General features: G+C 47.7%; 1 protein-coding gene and 1 pseudogene across 1 annotated transcript; one reads left to right on the forward strand and one right to left on the reverse strand.

The window, feature by feature from the left end:
• Positions 1-7,505: 7,505 nt before the first annotated feature.
• Positions 7,506-18,518, reverse strand: ZNF333 (zinc finger protein 333). The gene is made up of 6 exons (XM_068980517.1): positions 18,485-18,518; positions 12,081-12,169; positions 11,232-11,358; positions 10,720-10,815; positions 9,947-10,023; positions 7,506-8,851 (listed from the first exon to the last, which is right to left on the reverse strand). Exons 2-6 carry the CDS (start codon positions 12,111-12,113, stop codon positions 7,754-7,756), a joined length of 1,431 nt encoding a protein of 476 aa, XP_068836618.1. The 5' UTR covers positions 12,114-12,169; positions 18,485-18,518; the 3' UTR covers positions 7,506-7,753.
• On the forward strand, positions 12,497-13,626 carry LOC138085653 (large ribosomal subunit protein uL15-like; annotated as a pseudogene).
• Positions 18,519-18,855: the final 337 nt, after the last annotated feature.

Raw genomic sequence — 18,855 nt, forward strand, 5'->3', positions numbered from 1 at the left:
TAGCCTCTAATTAAAATAATTTTTAAAAAATAAAAATAAAAATTGGAAAAAAAAAAAAAAGAACCTGAGCTTAAACTAGGTCTGTGATCTCAGCTGGAAGACCATGAGTTTGAATCCTAGCTGAGTTTGAATCCCAGCCACGTGGGGTAGAGTCCCAAACAGAGTTTTGGCTGGTTTTGAGTCCCAACACACAGTTTCAAGTCCCAGTCTGAGGTAAACTGTTTCACTCTCACCATTGATTATTTTTTCCTGTTCTTAAATATTTCCAAGTAGTATGAAATGGGCCATATATGTGATTATAATCCTACGGATTCTTTACCAGCTGAGCTAGCAGGGAGGCCCAACCTTCCCGGGAGAAATAGTAAATAGCCACTTCTTAGGGTGCACCGGCTCTCAAGCTCAGGCTTGGAGAACTTTCTGCTTTTGATTTTAAGCAATAAAGATACTTCTTATTCAAATAAATCACATGAGAATTTATATGTGTGTGTTCTGTAGATGAACTGACAGGAAATATCTAGCATACATGTTTTCTTCCTCATGGTTTATTATGAGACCCACAGTTCTGCTTTTTTATTCCAGGTATTACCAGTAAAATTACAGCCTGCCTACTTGGTGGTGGTTCAAGTTTCCTACTAATAAGGGAGCAAAGGATGCAACTGCCCCCAGCTCACCTGCAAAAGAAAGTTTTGTGAATATCTCACTAAAGGATTCCCTCAGCTCTGAAACTGGCATCAATCTACTGGTCATTCAATGAGACAGGTCTGACATCACAAAACTAGTGACTGGCAGGGCCAAGAATCAGATTCTGTGCTTGTTTAATGGCAAAGCTTGTGCTCTTTCTACTAAATTGCTCTCTTGTCTAACTAACCTAACTGGAGTGGATGCAAAGAAAAACAGAAAATGAAAAAGAAAATGGCTGGGATGGAGAACCGAGCCTGGTGCCTGGCAATGCACAGGAGTGGTCATCACGTGTGAGCTTTATGGCATTATTTGTAAATGAGGCCTGAGGGATGGATAGGGAGTAGGCACTGCGGGCTGAGGGATAACAGGATGGAGCATCTCAGGAGTGGATTGTTTTCCAGATAAGTAACTGGGATCATGGAACTATGATTCTTCAGGGCTAGGCTAGGAAATGTGAACCTCTTTCTGAGAGCAGTAGAGACCCATGAAAGAATCTTAGGGGAAAGATGTTTGAAAGTCCAGAATCTATGGGAAGCAGTCAGTTGGAGTCAGCACAAGCACCAGAATGCTCTAGGATGAGGTACAAGAGTCTAGTTGGTATTCACCCTAAATTAGGAAACTCCCTGGGCAAGTCTATTCCTACACAGAAATCAAACAGGCACCCAAATACCCAAGAAAAGGGAGGCTTCTTTGTTAAGCTACCAACATCGGGGTGGTCATGAGAGCATCATTTGCATCTCTCCAGTTACTAGGTACAATTGTCAAGCAGCAACTTGATGTAGGAGAAACACAGTCTCTACTTGCCCCCTTCCAAGGAGTCACGGCATTGCACGTACATCCTCCATTTAGGAGCATTTGTCTATGTGAATTCATGTAGACTTAATGAGTATGTTTATTTTCTGTCAGGCGCAGTGCTAGACTTAAAGGAAGTGACACTAAACAGGCTCCATGTGATCTCTAATCTCAGGGAACTTACAGAAAAGAGGAGGACAAAGTCCAGTAATCAATTCCCAAAAGCAGCATGATTTAGGAAGTAAAGAACCCCGTTTCCGGCTTCCATCGTGGATATAGAAAACTGGTAACACTTTGCTGCCACCACAGCAACAAGAAAAGCCTGAATAATTGGCAGAAATATAAATTTCTCAGAGGGAAGGGATCGTTAGGGAGCTTGGGATGGACACATACACATTGCTATATTTTAAATGGATAGGACTTCCCTGGTGGTCCATGGGTTAAGAATCTGCCTGCCAATGTAGGGCACATAGGTTCAATCCCTGGTCCAGGAAGAGTCCACACGTCACAGGGCAACTAACACCATGAGCCACAACTACTGAGCCTGCGCTCTAAAGCCAGGGTTCTGCAACAAGAGAAGCCACCACAATGAGACGCCTGTGCCCCTGCTTATCGCAATTAGAGAAAGCCCACATGCAGCAACAAAGAACTGCCTCAGCCAAAACTAAATAAAAATTTTATTAGAATAAATAAAAAATTAATTGGATAACCAAGGACCTACTGTATAGCACAGGGAACTCTGCTCAATGTTATGTGACAGCCTGGATGAGAGGGGAGTTAGAGGGAGAATGGATACAAGTATATGTATGGCTGAGTCCCTTCCCTGTTCGCCTGAATCTGTCACAACGTTGTTCATTGGCTATACCCCCATATAAAATTGAAAGTTTAAATAAAATATAAAAAGAAACAAACACACACAAAAAAAAAAAAAAAACACACACACACATAACTTTCTTGAACCCAGAAGGTGTAACCAACTAACCTGAAATCTAGGGGAAGAGATGTGGACAGAGACATGGATATGAGCCCTGGCTCACCCATAGCACAGGATGAAGACAAGAGGGTAAGATGCCTGCTGAAATTTGTAACCAAGTGCTAAATGTCAGACACGTGTATGATAGAGAATCTGGAAGCCTCACACACAAGGCAAGTTCTAACCCACTCGAGATTCTTCTTGCACCACCAGGCACTCATAAGGAAGATTATGGAGAGGGCTAGAGATGGGGAGAAAGTCTCCCTCCTCAGCCAGATCCACATCACTATGTTCTATCTTCTAAGTTACTACAGACATTACCACCAGTGATTTCCCTACCACATAATCACAAAGCCTTTTCCTAACCCTCTAGCGGCAGTTTTCTCACCATATTTCCAGCCATTAAGTTTCCTCACCCTTCTCATCTGCTTTCTTGCTGCAAAGTTCTAAAGTCAATGCCACACTTCAAGCTTTTGTTTCAGCCACATCCTATTTCTGATACAAACGTCTGTGTCAGTTATGTATTGCTGCCTAACCAGCTTATATGCTCACAATTCTTTGCGTCAGCATCTGAGATGAACTCAGCTGGGCAGTTCTGATACCCAGGGTCATTCATGAGACTTAAGTCACCTGATGGCTTGTCTGGAGTCAGATGATCTAAGAAGGCCTCACTCACCTGTCTGATTGTTGCTGACCATCAGCAGATCCTCTCTCTCCATGTGGTGTCTACTCCTGGAGAAGGCTGGCCCAGGCTTCATCACGCTGCCAAGAATCTAATCTTGAGCTAAAAGATGGCAAAGCCTAATGTGTTTTTCTTCTTTAATTATTTACTTTTGGCTGCATTGGGTCTTCATTGCTTACTCTCGTTGCAGTAAGCAGGGGCTCCTCTCTAGTGCAGTGCACAGGCTTCCCATTGCAGTGGGTTCCCTTTGTTGCAGAGCACAGGCCCTAGGATGGGCAGTTTTCAGCTAACTGCAGCTCCCGGGCTCTAGTGCGCAGATTCAATAGTTGTAGCTCACAGAGTGAGTTTCCCCATGGCCTGTGGGATCTTCCTGGACCAGGGATCAAACCAGTGTCCCCTACACTTGCAGGTGGATTCTTAACCATTGGACCACCAGGGAAGTCCCCCAATGTGTTTTTCTAGCTTCTCTCATGTTTGATAATGTTTCACTGACCAAAGAAAGTCATGTGTTCAAGTTCATCTTCAAAGGGTAGCGAAATAAACTCCACCTCTTGATAAGAGGAGCATCAAAGTCACACTGAAGAGAGGTGTACATAAGAGGATGGATGAAATTACCATGTAGCAATCTACATCACTATTCACACACACAAAACAAAGCAAGACAAAACATAAGAAATCACTCACCCACTAATACAGCTATAAATAAATTGACAGTAGCATGTGCTGTCAAGGATATGAAGCAAATGAAACTTTAATCTACTGATGTGGTGGTTGGTTGTTTAGTCAAGAGTCATGTCCGACACTTTCTCAACCCCACGGACTGTAGCACACCAGACTCCTCTGTGTGCTTGGGATTTCCAAGGCAAGAATACCGGAGTGAGTTGCCATTCCCTTCACCAGGGGATCTTCCCAACCCAGGAACTGAACTGGCATTTCCTCCACTGCAGGTGGTCTGCTCCTTTACCACTTCACCACTGAGTCACCAGAGATTCCCAATTGATGATGGAAGTATGAACTGTTTCAACCACTCTGGAAAACTGTTTAGCAGTATCTACTGAAGCTAAAAATATGCCTATGCAATGACCCAGAAATTCCATGTCTAGGTTTTATACCCAAGAGAAATAAGATATGTTCACAATAAGATGTACACAAGAATACTCATAGCAGCTTTATTCATAACAGCATTGGGAAAGAACCCAAATGTCCATGAACAGAGTGAAACTTTTTAACTGTAGTGTATTCAGACAATGGAATATTACACAGCAACTTTAAAAGAGATCTACTGATAATGTGACAAAGTTCATAGGCACTATACTAAGTGAAAACATCAGACACAAGAAGGTGTACTGTGTGGTTCTATTTTTCTGAACAGGAAAAACAAATCTACGGTGCCAGAAGTCAGAATACTGGTTAACTCTGGAGATGGGGCTCATTGACCTGGGTCGGGCCTAAGAGAACCTTCTGGGAAGATAGAATATTTTCTTTTTGAGGTGGGTGCTGTGAAAGTGTCACTCAATCATGCCCAACTTTGTGACCCTGTGAACTGTAGCCCACCAGGCTCTCTGTCCATGGACTTCTCCAGGCAAGAATACTGCAGTGGGTAGCCATTCCTTTCTCTAGAGTGGCATAGATACACATATAAAACTCACTGGGGTGAACACTGAGACTTACGGGCTTTTATATAAGTTATGTCTCAACTAAAGAGCTTTAGGGGAATTCCCTGGCAGTCCAGTGGTTAGGATTCTGCACTTTCACTGCCAAGGGTGTAGGTTCAATCCTTTGTCAGGGAACTGAGATCCCACAAAGCCTTTCAGTGTGTGGGGGGGGAAGAAAAAAAAAAAAAAAAAGAAAACTTTAAAACACAAAAACAGAACTCTTGAGTACAGGGAAAAATAGAGAACAGCTCCCTGCAGTGAAGGTCTGTAGAGAGCCAGACTGTCACTTACCACCTGCAGGACCTCAGTTAACTCATCAGGCCTCAGTTTCCTCATCTGTGAATTGGGGATAATAACAGTACCTTCCTCAAAGTGTCATTGTAAGGACTAAATAACTTAAAAGATACAAAGTTTAGGGTAGTAGCTATAATACTATCTAGCAATAATAAGCACTAAATAATCATTTGCTATTATGATGATGAATGGCTGAATACTCATTGCTAGGGGGAAAGATGGCCACTATAAGAATAAAAGGAATAATTAACTGAAAGCTTACAAGATGTCAAAAATCTTTTAATTCCATTGCTTCAAAATATATGAAATTTAAAACTAACAGAATTAAAAGACTCATTCAGCAATTCATACATATGGTGGGAGAGTTTAATGTAACTTTCTCAGTAAATGATAGGCTGGAAATTGCTAAGGACTGAATGTTGGTATTTTGACATCTCCCAAGGGGATGGTGTTAGATGAGGCCCTTGGGAGGTAATTAGGTTGTAGGGATGGAGCCCTCATGAATGGGATCAGTGCCCTTACAAAAGAGACCCCAGGGAGCTCTCTTGCTCTCCTTCTGCCACGTGAGACATGGCAAGAAGATGGCCATTTATGAACCAGGAAGTGGGGCCTCCCCAGACATAAAATCTGCCAGCCATGATCTTGGACTTCCTACCTCTAGGAACTGTGAGAAATAAATTTCTGCAGTTTGTAAGCCACCCAGTATTTTTGTTATAGCAGCCTGAGCTAAGACAGAAACCACTATTTTTAAATGGGTAAAAGACTTTTCTACACAAAGAGCATGCTCCATCTAGTGGACATTTGTAGTATACAATACATTGATTTCTACCATCCAAGAAGCATTTATAAAAAGGAACCATATATTAAGTGCATCAGTTAGAGACTGCATTCAGCCACAATAAACCCATCCCTGCCCTCCCCCAGACTTCCCTCCCCCAAAAAAAGACAATGTCATGTACCAGTAAGAAGTGCATCATTTTCATGTAAACAAGATGTCCAGAAACAAACAACCCAGGGCTGGTACACCCACACAAGGATACCAACTGGGGAACCAGGATGGTTGTAGCTCTGGCCACAGTCTCTTCTTTTTTAATCTATTATTTTTATATGTTTAATTTGGCAGCACCATACAGCTGTGGGATCTTAGTTCCCTGACCAGGGATCAAACCCTCAGCCCTGTATTGGAAGCTCAAAGTCCTAACCACTGGACCACTAGGGAAGTCCCCCACACTCTAGACTGTGGCTTTCGCCCTCATGGTCACAGAACACCTCCTCTAGCACCAGATATGGTGCCCGCTTGTACAAAAGGCAAGAAGGAGAGAAAGTGAAAGTGTTAGTCACTCAGTCATGTCTGAAGACTCTTTGTGACCCTGTGGACTGTAGTCCGCCAGACTCCTCTGTTCATGGAATTCTCCAGGCAAGAATACTGGAGTAGGTAGCCATTCCCTTCTCCAGGGGATCTTCCTGACCCAGGGATTGAAGCTGGGTCTCCCACATTGTGGGCAGATTTTTCACTGTCCGAGCCACCAGGGAAGGAGAGGGATCTGGCTAAATGAAACCATTCCTTTGTGACATCTTCCCCAGGACTCACACTCAATGATGTCTCTTGCTGGCCAAGAGAGCGTGGCCTCCCCTGCCAGCAAGGACAGGGAGGTGGAAGTATTTTAATCATGCACATTCCCTGATGGTGTAGTGGATTGAATGTGGCCCCCACCACCACCATCACCAAAAGACATGTCCACCCAGAAACTCTGGTTGTGAACTCAGTTGGAAAAGGGTATTTGTAGATGTCATTAAATTAAAGATCTTGAGATGAGGCCACCCTGGATATCTGGGTAGACCCTAAATCCGATGATGTGTCCTTATAAGAGACACTTAGAAGACACAGGAGAGGACACAGACACACAGAGGAGAAGGCCATTTGAAGATGGAGGCAGCGATGGGGACGATGCTGCCACAAGGCAAGGCACACCTGGGGCCACCAAAAGTGGGAAGAGGCAAAGAAGCCTCCTCTCCTAGAGACTTTAGAGGGAACGTGGCCCTGCAGACACCTTGATTTCAACTTCTGCCCTCCAGAAGTATGAGAATAAAATTCTCTCGCTTTAAGCCACAAAATATATATATACATTGCATAGTCCCAATCTGAACAAATAAAACCTAGGTGATTTTGCAGGTAAGAAGGGGAAGTTTTGGCAGGCAACTACCAAGACATGCCATTTTCCAGGCAAGAGTACTGGAGTGGGTTGCTGTTACCTTCTCCAGGGGATCTTCCCAACCCAGGGACTGAACCCAGGTCTCCCGCAGTGCAGGCAGACGCTTTACCGCCTGAGCCATCAGGGAAGCCCTAGCCCTAAAAGCAAATCTCCACAAATAATTAACATTCAACAACATAAAGATCACACACTGCTTGTGGTGTGTTATGTGTGTGTGTGCACGTGCTCAGTCATGTCTGAGTCTTTGTGACCCCAGGGACTGCGGCCCACCAGGATCCCTGGGATTTCCCAGGCAAGAATACTGGAGTGGATTGCCATTTCCTTCTCCAGGGGATCCTCCCAACCCAGGGATACACCGCTCCTCTCCTACACTGGCAGGCGAGTCTTCACCACTGAGCCACCATATAGGAGTACTGTGAGAGATGATTACGTCCCCAGATGTTGAGTCTGTAGAAACAGGAAGTTAATCAGCAAGGGGCCCTTCCATGGGAAGAGACACAGGTAAGGGCAGGTCGCCACTCCTGACGTTTTCTCCCCTGGCGTGAACCCTCTTGTGCACGCTGAGTGAAGAGCTGTGTCGGAAGGCTTTGTCACACTGAGTGCATTCGTAGGGTCTCCCTGTGGTGTGGGTTCTCACGTGGACGATGAGGTGCGAGGACTGGCCGAAGGCTCGCCCGCACTGCGGGCAGACGTAGGGCTTCTTGCCGGTGTGGGTCCTCGCGTGTTTCCTGAGGGAGGAGGGCTCCCCGAAGGCTCGCCCGCACTCCGGGCACGGGTAGGGCTTCTCTCCGGTGTGGATCCGCATGTGACTCTTGAGGGTGGAGAGCCGACTCAGGACCTGCCCGCAGGTGGCGCACTCGTACAGCTTCTCACCAGTGTGGATCCTCTTGTGCACGTTCAGGTTGGTGCTCGTGCGGAAGGGCTTCCCGCAGTGGTTGCACTGGTAGGGCTTCTCTCTGGTGTGGGTCCGCACGTGCGTCTTCAGCGACGAGTGCTCCCGGAAGGTCTTCCCACAGTGGCAGCACTCGAAGGGCTTCTCTCCGGTGTGGGTCCTCATGTGGCTCCTCAGGGAGGATGGCTGGGTGAAAGCCTTCCCACAGTCCTTGCATGAGTAGGGCTTCTCGCCCATGTGGTTCCTCTGGTGCAGGATCAGGTTGAAGTTCCTCGTGAAGGTCTTCCCGCACTGGCTGCACTCGAAGGGCTTCTCGCCGCCGTGGGTCTTCAGGTGGCGCCGCAAGTTGGAGAAGTACTTGAAGGCCTGCCGGCACTCCTGACACTCGAAGCACTTCTCCGCGGTGTGCGTCTTCTCGTGACGGATGAGCTCAGAGCTGTACCTGAAGGATCGCGCACATTTGTCGCACGTGTAGGTTTTATCCCCACTAGGGACTTTCTCAGGCACGATGAGGCGGGTGGTCCGGAGGAAGGATTTTCGGCTCTCTCGACCTTCAAACGGGTTTCCCTCAGTAGGAAATTGCGGGTACTGAAAAAGCGGTTTGATGCTGTCAAAGGGCTTCCCAAGCTCATCATATTTATAGAGGTTTTCTCCGACCTGAGGTGGCTCCTGTCAATTGAGGAAAATGGGAAGACCAGAGGCTTTACTTCAGTCACAGGTATTCTCCCACATGCAAACTGTGTGTAGGAGAGAGGCGGTCCTATAGCTCTAACGTTTACCGGCCTAGTGTGTCTCTGCCACTGCTACCCTGAGTTCCTTCAAGAGGATACTCTGCCACAAAGAGCTATCATTTTCATTACCTTCATGGGACTTCTTAGAAAAAGATTTTTTTTTTAATTGTTAAAGGCTAAATTAAGTCTTGAATGTTCTACATTTATGTCAGTTTTACAAAAATGGCAAACTTTGCACTGTTTACAACAGCCAAGACATGGAAGCAACCTAAATGTCCATCGATAGAGGGATGGATAAAGAAGATAAAGTAATGGTCTACTATTCAGCCATTAAAACTAATGAAATAATGCCATCTGCAGCAACACAGATGGACCTAGAGACTGTCACATGGAGTGAAGTAAGTCAGAGAAGAACCATCCTATGATGTCCCTTATACAAGGAATCTAGAAAGAAATGATATAAATGACCTCACTTGCAAAACAGAAACAGACTCATAGACTTAACAGTACAAACTTATGGCTGCTGGCTGGCAGGGGGGTGGGGGGGACATGAAGGGACAGTTAGGGAGTTTGGGTTGGGATGGACATGTACACACTGCTATATCTAAAATGGATAACAACAAGGACCTGCTATATAGCACAGGAAACTCTGCTCAGTGTTATGTGGCAGCCTGGATGGGAGGGGAGTGTGGGAGAGAATGCAGACATGTATGGCTGAGTCCCTTCACTGTTCACGTGAAACTGAACATTCACCTGAAACACAGCACTGTTAATCAGCTATACCCCAATACAACATACAAAGGTTTTAAAAACGGCTAGCTTTGGGGACTCTGTGAAGATACATATTGATCTACATTTAGAGTTTTTTTCCCCCAATTCATGACATTCACAGACTCTCTCCCAATAAACTGCTTTCTCCTTGGTGAGTACCACTTGCCTTGAATCTCTCTCTGAGCTTCTTGAGTTTCTAGCCTACAGCAATCCCAAGCTTTTCCTACTGTAAAGGACCAAGAATAATCCCTTTATGCCTTACCCTTTTCATGCCAATGGATGGAACTGCCGCCAAAATATCTTGATTAGGAATTGAGTCTTGGTATTGAAGGTGAGGACCTGGAATGAATTAAGGGGGAGGAAATATCAAGTGCACAGGGAAGGAAACTCTGGGATCAAAAGGACCAGTAAGCTAGCTACATGCAGATTTTTTTTAATATTGATCCTAAATATGTGAAGAAACTGAGTAAGAGGAACATATCAGGACTTCCCTGGTCCAGTGGTTAAGACACCACACTTCCAATGCAGGGGGTCAAGGTTCGATCTCTGGTTGGGGAACTAAGATCTCACATGCCACATGATGTAGCCAAAAAATAAAATTTAAAAAAAAAAAAAAAGGAACATATTAAGGAGCAAAAAAAAAATTTTAAGGTGTTTGGCTATGTAAAGAGTTAAGTAATCACAGGAATAAGGAGTGGAAATAGTAGATAATTTTCTAAGAAAAGATTCCATGAAGACTGAGCCTGATGTTGAGAGAAAGTATTAGTTAAAAACAGAGTGGGGAGGAACTGGATGAAATATACACATGAAAGTGCTAAACGTAAAAAGGAGGTAGGATAATTTAGTCTATGCTCTGTGAAGCCAGAGTAAAGTATTAGAGGTACAAAGGCAAGGGAAAGAGGAAAGAAAGTGAAATTTACTGAGGAAGCTCAACCCAACAGCCTTCCCCATCAAGGATACTGAAAGTGTTTCTAAATCTAACACACTCATCTTAGCGACCAGAGCTCATGCTCCCCTCGCCTGCCTGGTGCTCACCTAAGTGGGCTCCTGGGAAGATCCCTCTCTCGGTGACGCACAGCTCTTCTCTTTGCTCCAAATGGGAAGACATCCTGGTTTTGCAGAGTTGATCACCTGCTCATGGGAAAAGATGCAGGGTGTGAGCAGACTGTGCCTGCCACGCAACAGGGGCTGATACTCTGAAGTCTTCAGGGTCATTGGAGATGGGGACAGCAAAAAGGGCACGCCTACATTCTGATGTAGGCTTCCTTCACAAAGGAACTAAAGTACAAGCTCCCTCAATGGATCCCGAAGAACAGTAGGACTCTCTAACCCCCGCAATCCAGGGCCTGGCTCAAGAAGGCACTTAAGAAGCCCAGGAAGGGCAGACAGGCCTTTCATTTCCATGAGGAAGCCACAAGACTATAATAAGCACCATGAGGGCAGGACCTGTCTGTCTCTTCACCTCTTGAATTCCCCAGACCAGTACAGTTCTGGGAACCCACAGTGGCTGCAAGAATGTGTGCATGAAGCAGCAAGGCTGGCCTTACCCACAGAGGCCAGGTTCCTGTAGTTCTCCAGCATCACATCTCTGTAGAGGCTTTTCTGGGAAGAGTCTAGAAACAGCCATTCTTCCGGTGTGAACAGCACGGCCACATCTGCGAAGGTGACTGGCTCCTAAAATGCACATCCAGGGGCTCAGCCAGAGGCCAGCTCCCCTCCAGGACTTGAGAGGACAGTGAGGGGTTTGCAGGCCTGGGGAAAGGAGACTCCTGTGCACAGGATGTTCAGATATGGTTCTAAGGTCCCTCAGCTCAGGCCTCAGAACTGGGACTTTTCTCCCTCTATTCTTCCCTCCAAAAATGAGAGCATCCCGAAGTGTGGCAGCTAAGGACCTCAACTTCATGACAGGACTTAGCTATTAACAACTAGCCAGGACTTCTCTGGTGGCATCTGCCTGCCAATGCAGGGGACACAGGTTCGATTCCTGATCCAGGAAGATCCCACATGCCACAGGGTGACTAAGCCCACGTGCCACAACTACTGAAGCCCGTGCACCCAGAGCCCATGCGCCACAAGAAAAGAAGCCACTGCAATGAGAAGCCCGTGCACTGCAACCAACAGTGGCCCTTGCTCGCTGCAACTAGAGAAAGCCTGAGCGCAGCTACAATGACCCAGTGCAGCCAAAAGAAAATAAATGATTTAAAATAAAACAACTACTAGCCTGGAAATCCTTGCCCCTCACCCCAGAGTCCAGCAAGTGAGGTCACTGCTCACCCACCACGAGAGGCCCAGTGCCTGGAAGCCTGGACACCAGCCCTGTGCGGTTGAGAAGCTCCCAGACAGGGGGAGGGGACAAGGAGGCAAAGCAGGAAGAAGAGCAAGGAGTTCTTGCTTACCTGTGGACAGGTGGTCAGTCCCCCAGGAGTCATGGCTTCTTCTTCTGTGCTCCGCTTCTGGAGCCAGGCAGGGCCCTGAGCGGACAGAGCTGCAGGAGAATAGGAGAGCCATGAGGGTCTCAGCAGCAGGGCTGAGGCTGCACACCTTGACTGCGAGTGACCACAGGTGCACACACTCCCTTGGACAAACACATACACACACACATACTGTACACTGAGACGTGCATGCACATATGCTTGCACACACCCACAGCTACTTGGGCACGTGGGCACACTCACTCACACCAGTACACACACATGCATACACTACGTGCAGAGACACATACACAAGAGATGCACCACACATACACAAGCACACACACAAACACACAGAAATATACAAAAACACACACAGCTCTTTCATCTCAGCAGCCAGTATGCCATCCAGACTAAGGAAGACATGAAAACTTAGGGGCCACATGAGCCACAGCCACATCATGGGAAACACCCAGGAAGCTGAGCTAACACTGCTGGCCTGTTTCACCACAGGATCAGCTTGAACGAATATCATGCAGGAGACTTTGGGAAAGTCAGTACAAGGCGTTACCACTTAAAGAGGAACTAGAGCCTCTGTCAACTGTCAAACTTGATCAACAGTTAACCTTGGTTGGCGAGAAGATCCAGATAAGTGCTGTTGAGAACAAGACTGAAGCTGTCCCTATCACTGATGTGATGTGATCAGAAAGATCTGGGCAACAAAAAGCTCCCAAAGCAGCCTGGCATCATGAAGGCCAAATTCTACAGCAGAAGAGCTGAGAAGACTAAGGGTGTGGGAGGGGCTTGCAGAGAAGGAAATGGCAACCCACTTCAGTGTTCTTGCCTGGGAAATCCCAGGGACAGAGGAGCCTGGCAGGCTACAGTCCATGAGGGCAAGAGGGGTTGGACACGACTTAGCAACTGAGCGGCACCACACCAGCTTGAAGCCACATGGTGGGAAATTCATTAAATGGCATCAAGTACTTCCACATGGAACTCTGTTCAATGTTATGTGGCAGCCCGGATGGGAGGGGAGTTTGGAGGAGAATGGATACATGTATATGTATGGCTGAGTCCTATATATATATGACTCAGCTTCACTGTTCACCTGAAACTATCACAACATCATTAACTGTCTATACCCCAATAAAAACTAAAACGTTTTTATTTTTAACATTAACAAGTGCTTTAAAAAAAAGAAAAGAAACACACACACATTTCCTCCATTCCAAATCTCTGGAGCCACAGTCTTGATTCACCAACAGACTCTGAGGTTTCTACAGCGCTCCTTTCTCCCTCTTGACTCAGCCCTGGGTCAGTTGTTCCTCCCTGATTGCAGGGGCCCTTCCTCTGCCCTGACTCTGTAGGGTTGGTACCGCCCAGGACTTACCACAAGCCGAGCACAGAGAAACCACCACTTCCCTGGGAGCCTGCCTGAGAAGGAAGTGTCCTTCCTTTCCTGTCTTCAGATCGATAACATTCCTCCCCCACACCAGGCTCCTCACTCTGGCCTGTTACAGAAGAGAAGTGATGCCCCGCCATCCCATCTCTCTATACCCCCACTTCCTCTCTCAGTGGGACCTTTCCCTCGGTGATTAAATCTGAACCATGTCCAATCCTGATCCCATGTTATTAGTTTCCCAGAGCAGCTATTAAAAAAATAATAATAATACCACAACTGGGTGGCTTAAAACAACAGAATTGTATTCTCTCAGAGTTCTGGCAGCCAGAAGTCCAGGATCAAGCCATCAGTGGGGCCACACTCCCTCTGAAACTCCAGCGGATTCATTCCTTGCCTTTTCTTGGCTTATGGTTGTTGTTGTGATTCAGTCCTTAAGTCGTATCTGACTCTCTGCAACCCCATGGACTGCAGCACACCAAGTTCCCCTGTCCTTCACTACCTCCTGCAGTTTGCTCAGGTTCATGTCCATTGAGTCGGTGATGCCATCCAACCATCTCATCCTCTGTCATCCCCTTCTCCTCCTGCCCTCAATCTTTCCCAGTATCAGGGTCTTTTCCAGTGAGTCAGCTCTTCACATCAGGTGGCCAAAGTATTGGAGCATCAGCTTCCGCATCAGTCCTTCCAATGAATATTCAAGACTGATTTCCTTTAGGGTTGACTGGTTTGATCTCCGTGCAGTTGAAGGGACTCTCAAGAGTCTCCTCCAGCACAATTCAAAAGCATCAATTCTCTGGCACTCAACTTTCTTTATGGTCCAACTCTCACATCCATACATGACTACTGGAAAAACTTTGGCTTCTGATGATGAAGGTCAATCCTGGGCTTGTAACTGCGTCCCTCAAATCGCTGCCTCTGTTGTCATATGACCTTCGCCCCCACGTGTCCCTGTCTTCACAAGGCATCTTCCCCTTCTTAAAATGGCACAGTTCATATGGGATTAGGGTCCACTGTCATGACCTCATCTTAACCTGATGTCATCTGCGAAGACCCTATTTCCAAACAAGGTCACGTTCACAGGTACCAAGGGTCAGAACTTCAATGTAGATAGTCTGGTGGGAGGGGGGCTCACAATACAGCTCTAATGCTCCACCTTTCCCTCTGTTATCTCTTTGTTCCCCATCATGGGCAATCTCTGTATTCATTCCCTCACCTTGTATTCAGTTCCAAAACACTACCATTCAACAGCCAGCACCTCACTAGGGTCCCCTGTGACCTCCATCTACAGGGAGGATCTAGTAGAAATGTTCAGTCATCCAATCCCTCTATCTTAAAACCCACCACCCCGGGCTTCGGAGGGCTTCCTTGGTGGCTCAGTTGGTAAAGAATATGCCTGCAATGCGGGAGACCTGGGTCAGGAAGATCTCCCTAGAGAAGAGAATGGCAACCCACTCTAGTATTCTTGCCTGAAAAATCCCATGGACAGAGGAACCTGGCAGGCTACAGTCCTTGGGGTCACAAAGAGTCGGACATGAATGAGTAACTAAACACTTCCACTTTGCTGGGCTTCGGCACCCAACCCCCAGCCTCCTCCTCCACTCCTGTTCAAGTTCCTAAGCCGTCACTTGCTGGTGTCCCATAGGGATGCCAGCATGCTTCTCCTGCATTGGCAGGCGGGTTCTTTAATGTTGAGCCACCAGGGAAGCCCCCAGTCCCCCTCCCATAAGTGCCCCCAATTTTCTGGTAAATGAATGTATACATGACCCACCAAACTATCTCACCTTGACCTCCTGAATACATTTTACATAGTTCCATGCTTCCCTCCTGGGCAGACAAAAGTTAACATAGCCCTCCTGACTGCTCTCCTTAGCAAGGCCAGCTGGCAAAGCTGACCCTTAGCTGGCCACACAGCATGTGGGATCTTAGTTCCCCAACCAGGGATTGAACCCATGCCCCCTACATTGGAAGCATGGGGTCTTAACCACTTGACTGCCAGGGAAGTCCCAGAACTTGGATTTCGAGACAGCTCCCTTGACCCTAACTGATAAGAGGGGCTCACTCTGCTTAAACTGTCTGTACAAACAGTGCAGTCCATGTTGGATGGCTGCTTTCTTTCCAGAAGCCTGGAGTTTAGGTATGTGCTGGGCAGATGGTGCCTACATGACCAGCCCCCAGGGAAAACCCTGGGCTCTGAGTCTATAATGAACCTCCCTGTAAATTTCACTGTGCACGTGTTGTCACAGCTTGCTACTGAAGGAATTAAGCATGTCCTGTGTGACTCCACTGGAAGAGGACTCTGAAAGCTTGTGCCTGGGTTCCTCCAGTCATCACCCCAAAAGCCTTTTCCCTTTGCTGGTTTTGCTTTGCATTCCTTCTCTGGACGAAATCAGAGCCATGAGTACAACTGTAAGCTGAGTTTGGGGCGTGGCTTTAGGGACCCCTGTCACGCCTACTCCATACACACTCCCCAGTCAGACTGCGAGCCCCCAGTGGGAGGGTGTCAGGGGTTTGTCTGCAATTGCTTCCCAGTGCCCTTCTCACCACAAGATGACAGTCTAGAGCGCTTCCAGGGTACTTTAAGAGCCAAGAGTACTCCAAGTACTCCATGAGTACTTTATAGCACAGATGGCCAAAAAGCACTTGAAAAGATGCTCAACATCGCTAGTCATTAGAGACGTGCAGATCAAAACTACAGTGAAGTATCACCTCGCCCCTGTCAGAATGGCCATCATCGAAAAATCTACAAACAAGAAATGCTGGAGAGGGTGTGGGGAAAAGGGGACCCTCCTTCACAGTTGGTGCGAACGCAAATTGGTACAGTCACTATGGAGAACAGTATGGAGGTGCCTTAAGAAACTAAAAATAGAACTACCATATGACTCAGCAGTCCCTCTCCTGGACATAAACATGGAGAAAATCATAACTGAAAAAGATACATGCACTCCAGTGTTCACTGCAGCACTATTTACAACAGCCAGGATACCGAACCAACCTAAATGTCCACTGGGAGAGAAACGGATAAAGAAGACATGGTACTTATATACGATGGAATATTGTACGTGCTACATCTTCAGTTGTGTCCAACTTTTGCAACTCCACAGCCTGTGGCATGCCAGGCTCCTCTGTCCATGGGATTCTCTAGGCAAGAAAACTGGAGTGGGTTGCCATGCCCTCCTCCAGGGGATCTTCCCGATCCAGGGATCAAACCTACATCTCTTTTGTCTCCTGCACTGGCAGGCAGGTTCTTTACCACGAGTGCCACCTGGGGAGCCCACAAAAAATAAGATGACTTTATATATTCTCTCCCTAAAACAACGACTGCAGTCAGAAGAAAGGAAGGTGGATCCAAGTTCCCAGACACAACAGAACACAACACAGCAGGGCCCTCAGGCTGTAATTCCACCAGGCGCTCACTCACCAGCACCCCCAGCCCTCCACAGTCTGGGGAGGCCCAGCGCAGGCTCTGGCGTGGCCACCCTCTGCATCTGCACAGCCACCTTCAGCCCCTGGACAGAGTGACAGGCACAGATTATAGAGTCACAGCGTGGGTGGGATCCGCTCACACCTGCTCACCCAGACTGAACTGGTGTGACTGGCCCTGCTTTGGGAAACATGCTAAGAGGAGGGACAAGGCTCATTCACCATGTCCAGGTTTACAACTCCTCAACACAAAGCTACTCAGTGTCATGGAATTTCAAGTCCAAGACGGGACAGAGAGAGGGGGCCTGGGTAAGGAAGGGCTCATATAAGCAGCCTCTGGGAGGCGGGGACATCCTGGGGCACAGAGGAGCAGTGGATGGCCGGTAGACTGAAGAGTGAGGCAGGAGGCATGGGTGGAGCCCTGCAAATGAGAGGGTGTTAGTAAACTATTCCCAAGGGGAAAATCCCTGCTGTGGGAGAAGGGACGGGAACCCTCCTACACCAACGGCCACTCCCTCAGGAAAGGTGTTTAAACCAACTTGTGTATTTTTTTTTTAATTTCTATTTACGTTTGGCTGTGCTGGGTCTTCGTTGCTGTGCCTGGGCTTTCTCTAGTTCTGGTGTGCAGCACTCTCTAGTTGTGGGGAGGGGATTCTCACTACAGTGGCTTCTCTTTTTGCAGAAAACAGGTTCAACAGCTGTGGCTCTGAGGCTCTAGAGCTCAGGCTCAGTAGTTGTGGTGCACGGTCTTAGTTGCCCCGTGGCACGCGGAATCTTCCTGGACCAGGGATCAAACCCGTGTGCCCTGCGTTGGCAGGTGGATTCTTAAACCACTGGACCACCAGGAAAGCCCCTGACTTGCTTACTATAGGATGTCCCTGGCCTCCATGTCCAGCAGGAGGCTGGGTCCAGGAGAACTAACAGTGGCTCTGGGCAAGGTGGTGGCACTAGGGCCAGGAGGAGCAGTCAGAGGCAGGTTTATATTTCGGAGGAAAAGATGGCAGGACTTGGTGGAGGGTGGGAAGCAAACGTGGCTGGTCCCTCAGGGCCGGTGATGGGTGGGAGACAGGGGAGAATAGGCCCCTTCTCCTCAGGGCAGGGCTCCAAGCACACCTTAAAGTGTCCTTCTCTGTAACTCTCTCCACCTCAGAACCAAAACACAAGGCCCCAAGCCCAGAGCATGGTTACCAGCCTGGACACTCTCCACACAGCCCTTGGGTCACAGGACCTGCTCATTCCTGCAGGTTTCCTGGTCATGGAAAGGATGGAAGGATTGAAGAAGGAAATCTGGACCCAGAGAGGCAAGACCTGGACCCTGGGTGCAACCCCCTCCCCTAGGACTGCCCTGGGCCACACTGGGGATAATTACACTCAATGCAGAAACACCAAGGCCTGGTCAGTAGTTCTCACCAGGAGCTAAGCCTGGGCCTCCAGCATGTTCCCCATTTCCAATCTAGTTGGTCTTCCATTCCTCCCTCCCTCCTGCCTCCCCACTTACAGACATATCCTGAACCTTGGGCCTTCTTGGCAGGGGCTGGGGCCCTCCTAGCAGACCACCTCCCAGACTTACTGCATATTCAGAAGACTGCTGGAGAGCTGACCAGTCCTCTGGAGCCGGAGGCATCACCTCCTCTTCCATCTCAGACTTGATCTCTATCTTCAGGTCCAGCTCTGGCCCCTGGGAAAAGGAATGGAGGGTGCTAAGCAGGAACAGGTGGTATGGAGACCGTCCTCACCGTAAGAGACCCAAAGTTTGGGGGTAGTGCCATCAGAATTTGGGGTCCGTGGGACTTCCCTGGTGGTCCAGTGGCTAAGACTCTGCACTCCCAATGCAGTAGGCCTGGATTCTATCCCTGGTCAGGGAACTAGATCCCACTTGTCACAACCAAAGTGTTAATTGCTCAGTCATGTCTGACTCTTTGCAACCCCATGGACTGTAGT

The sequence above is a fragment of the Capricornis sumatraensis genome, chromosome 9, assembly GCF_032405125.1.
Source record: "Capricornis sumatraensis isolate serow.1 chromosome 9, serow.2, whole genome shotgun sequence".
Classification (NCBI taxonomy): domain Eukaryota; kingdom Metazoa; phylum Chordata; class Mammalia; order Artiodactyla; family Bovidae; genus Capricornis; species Capricornis sumatraensis.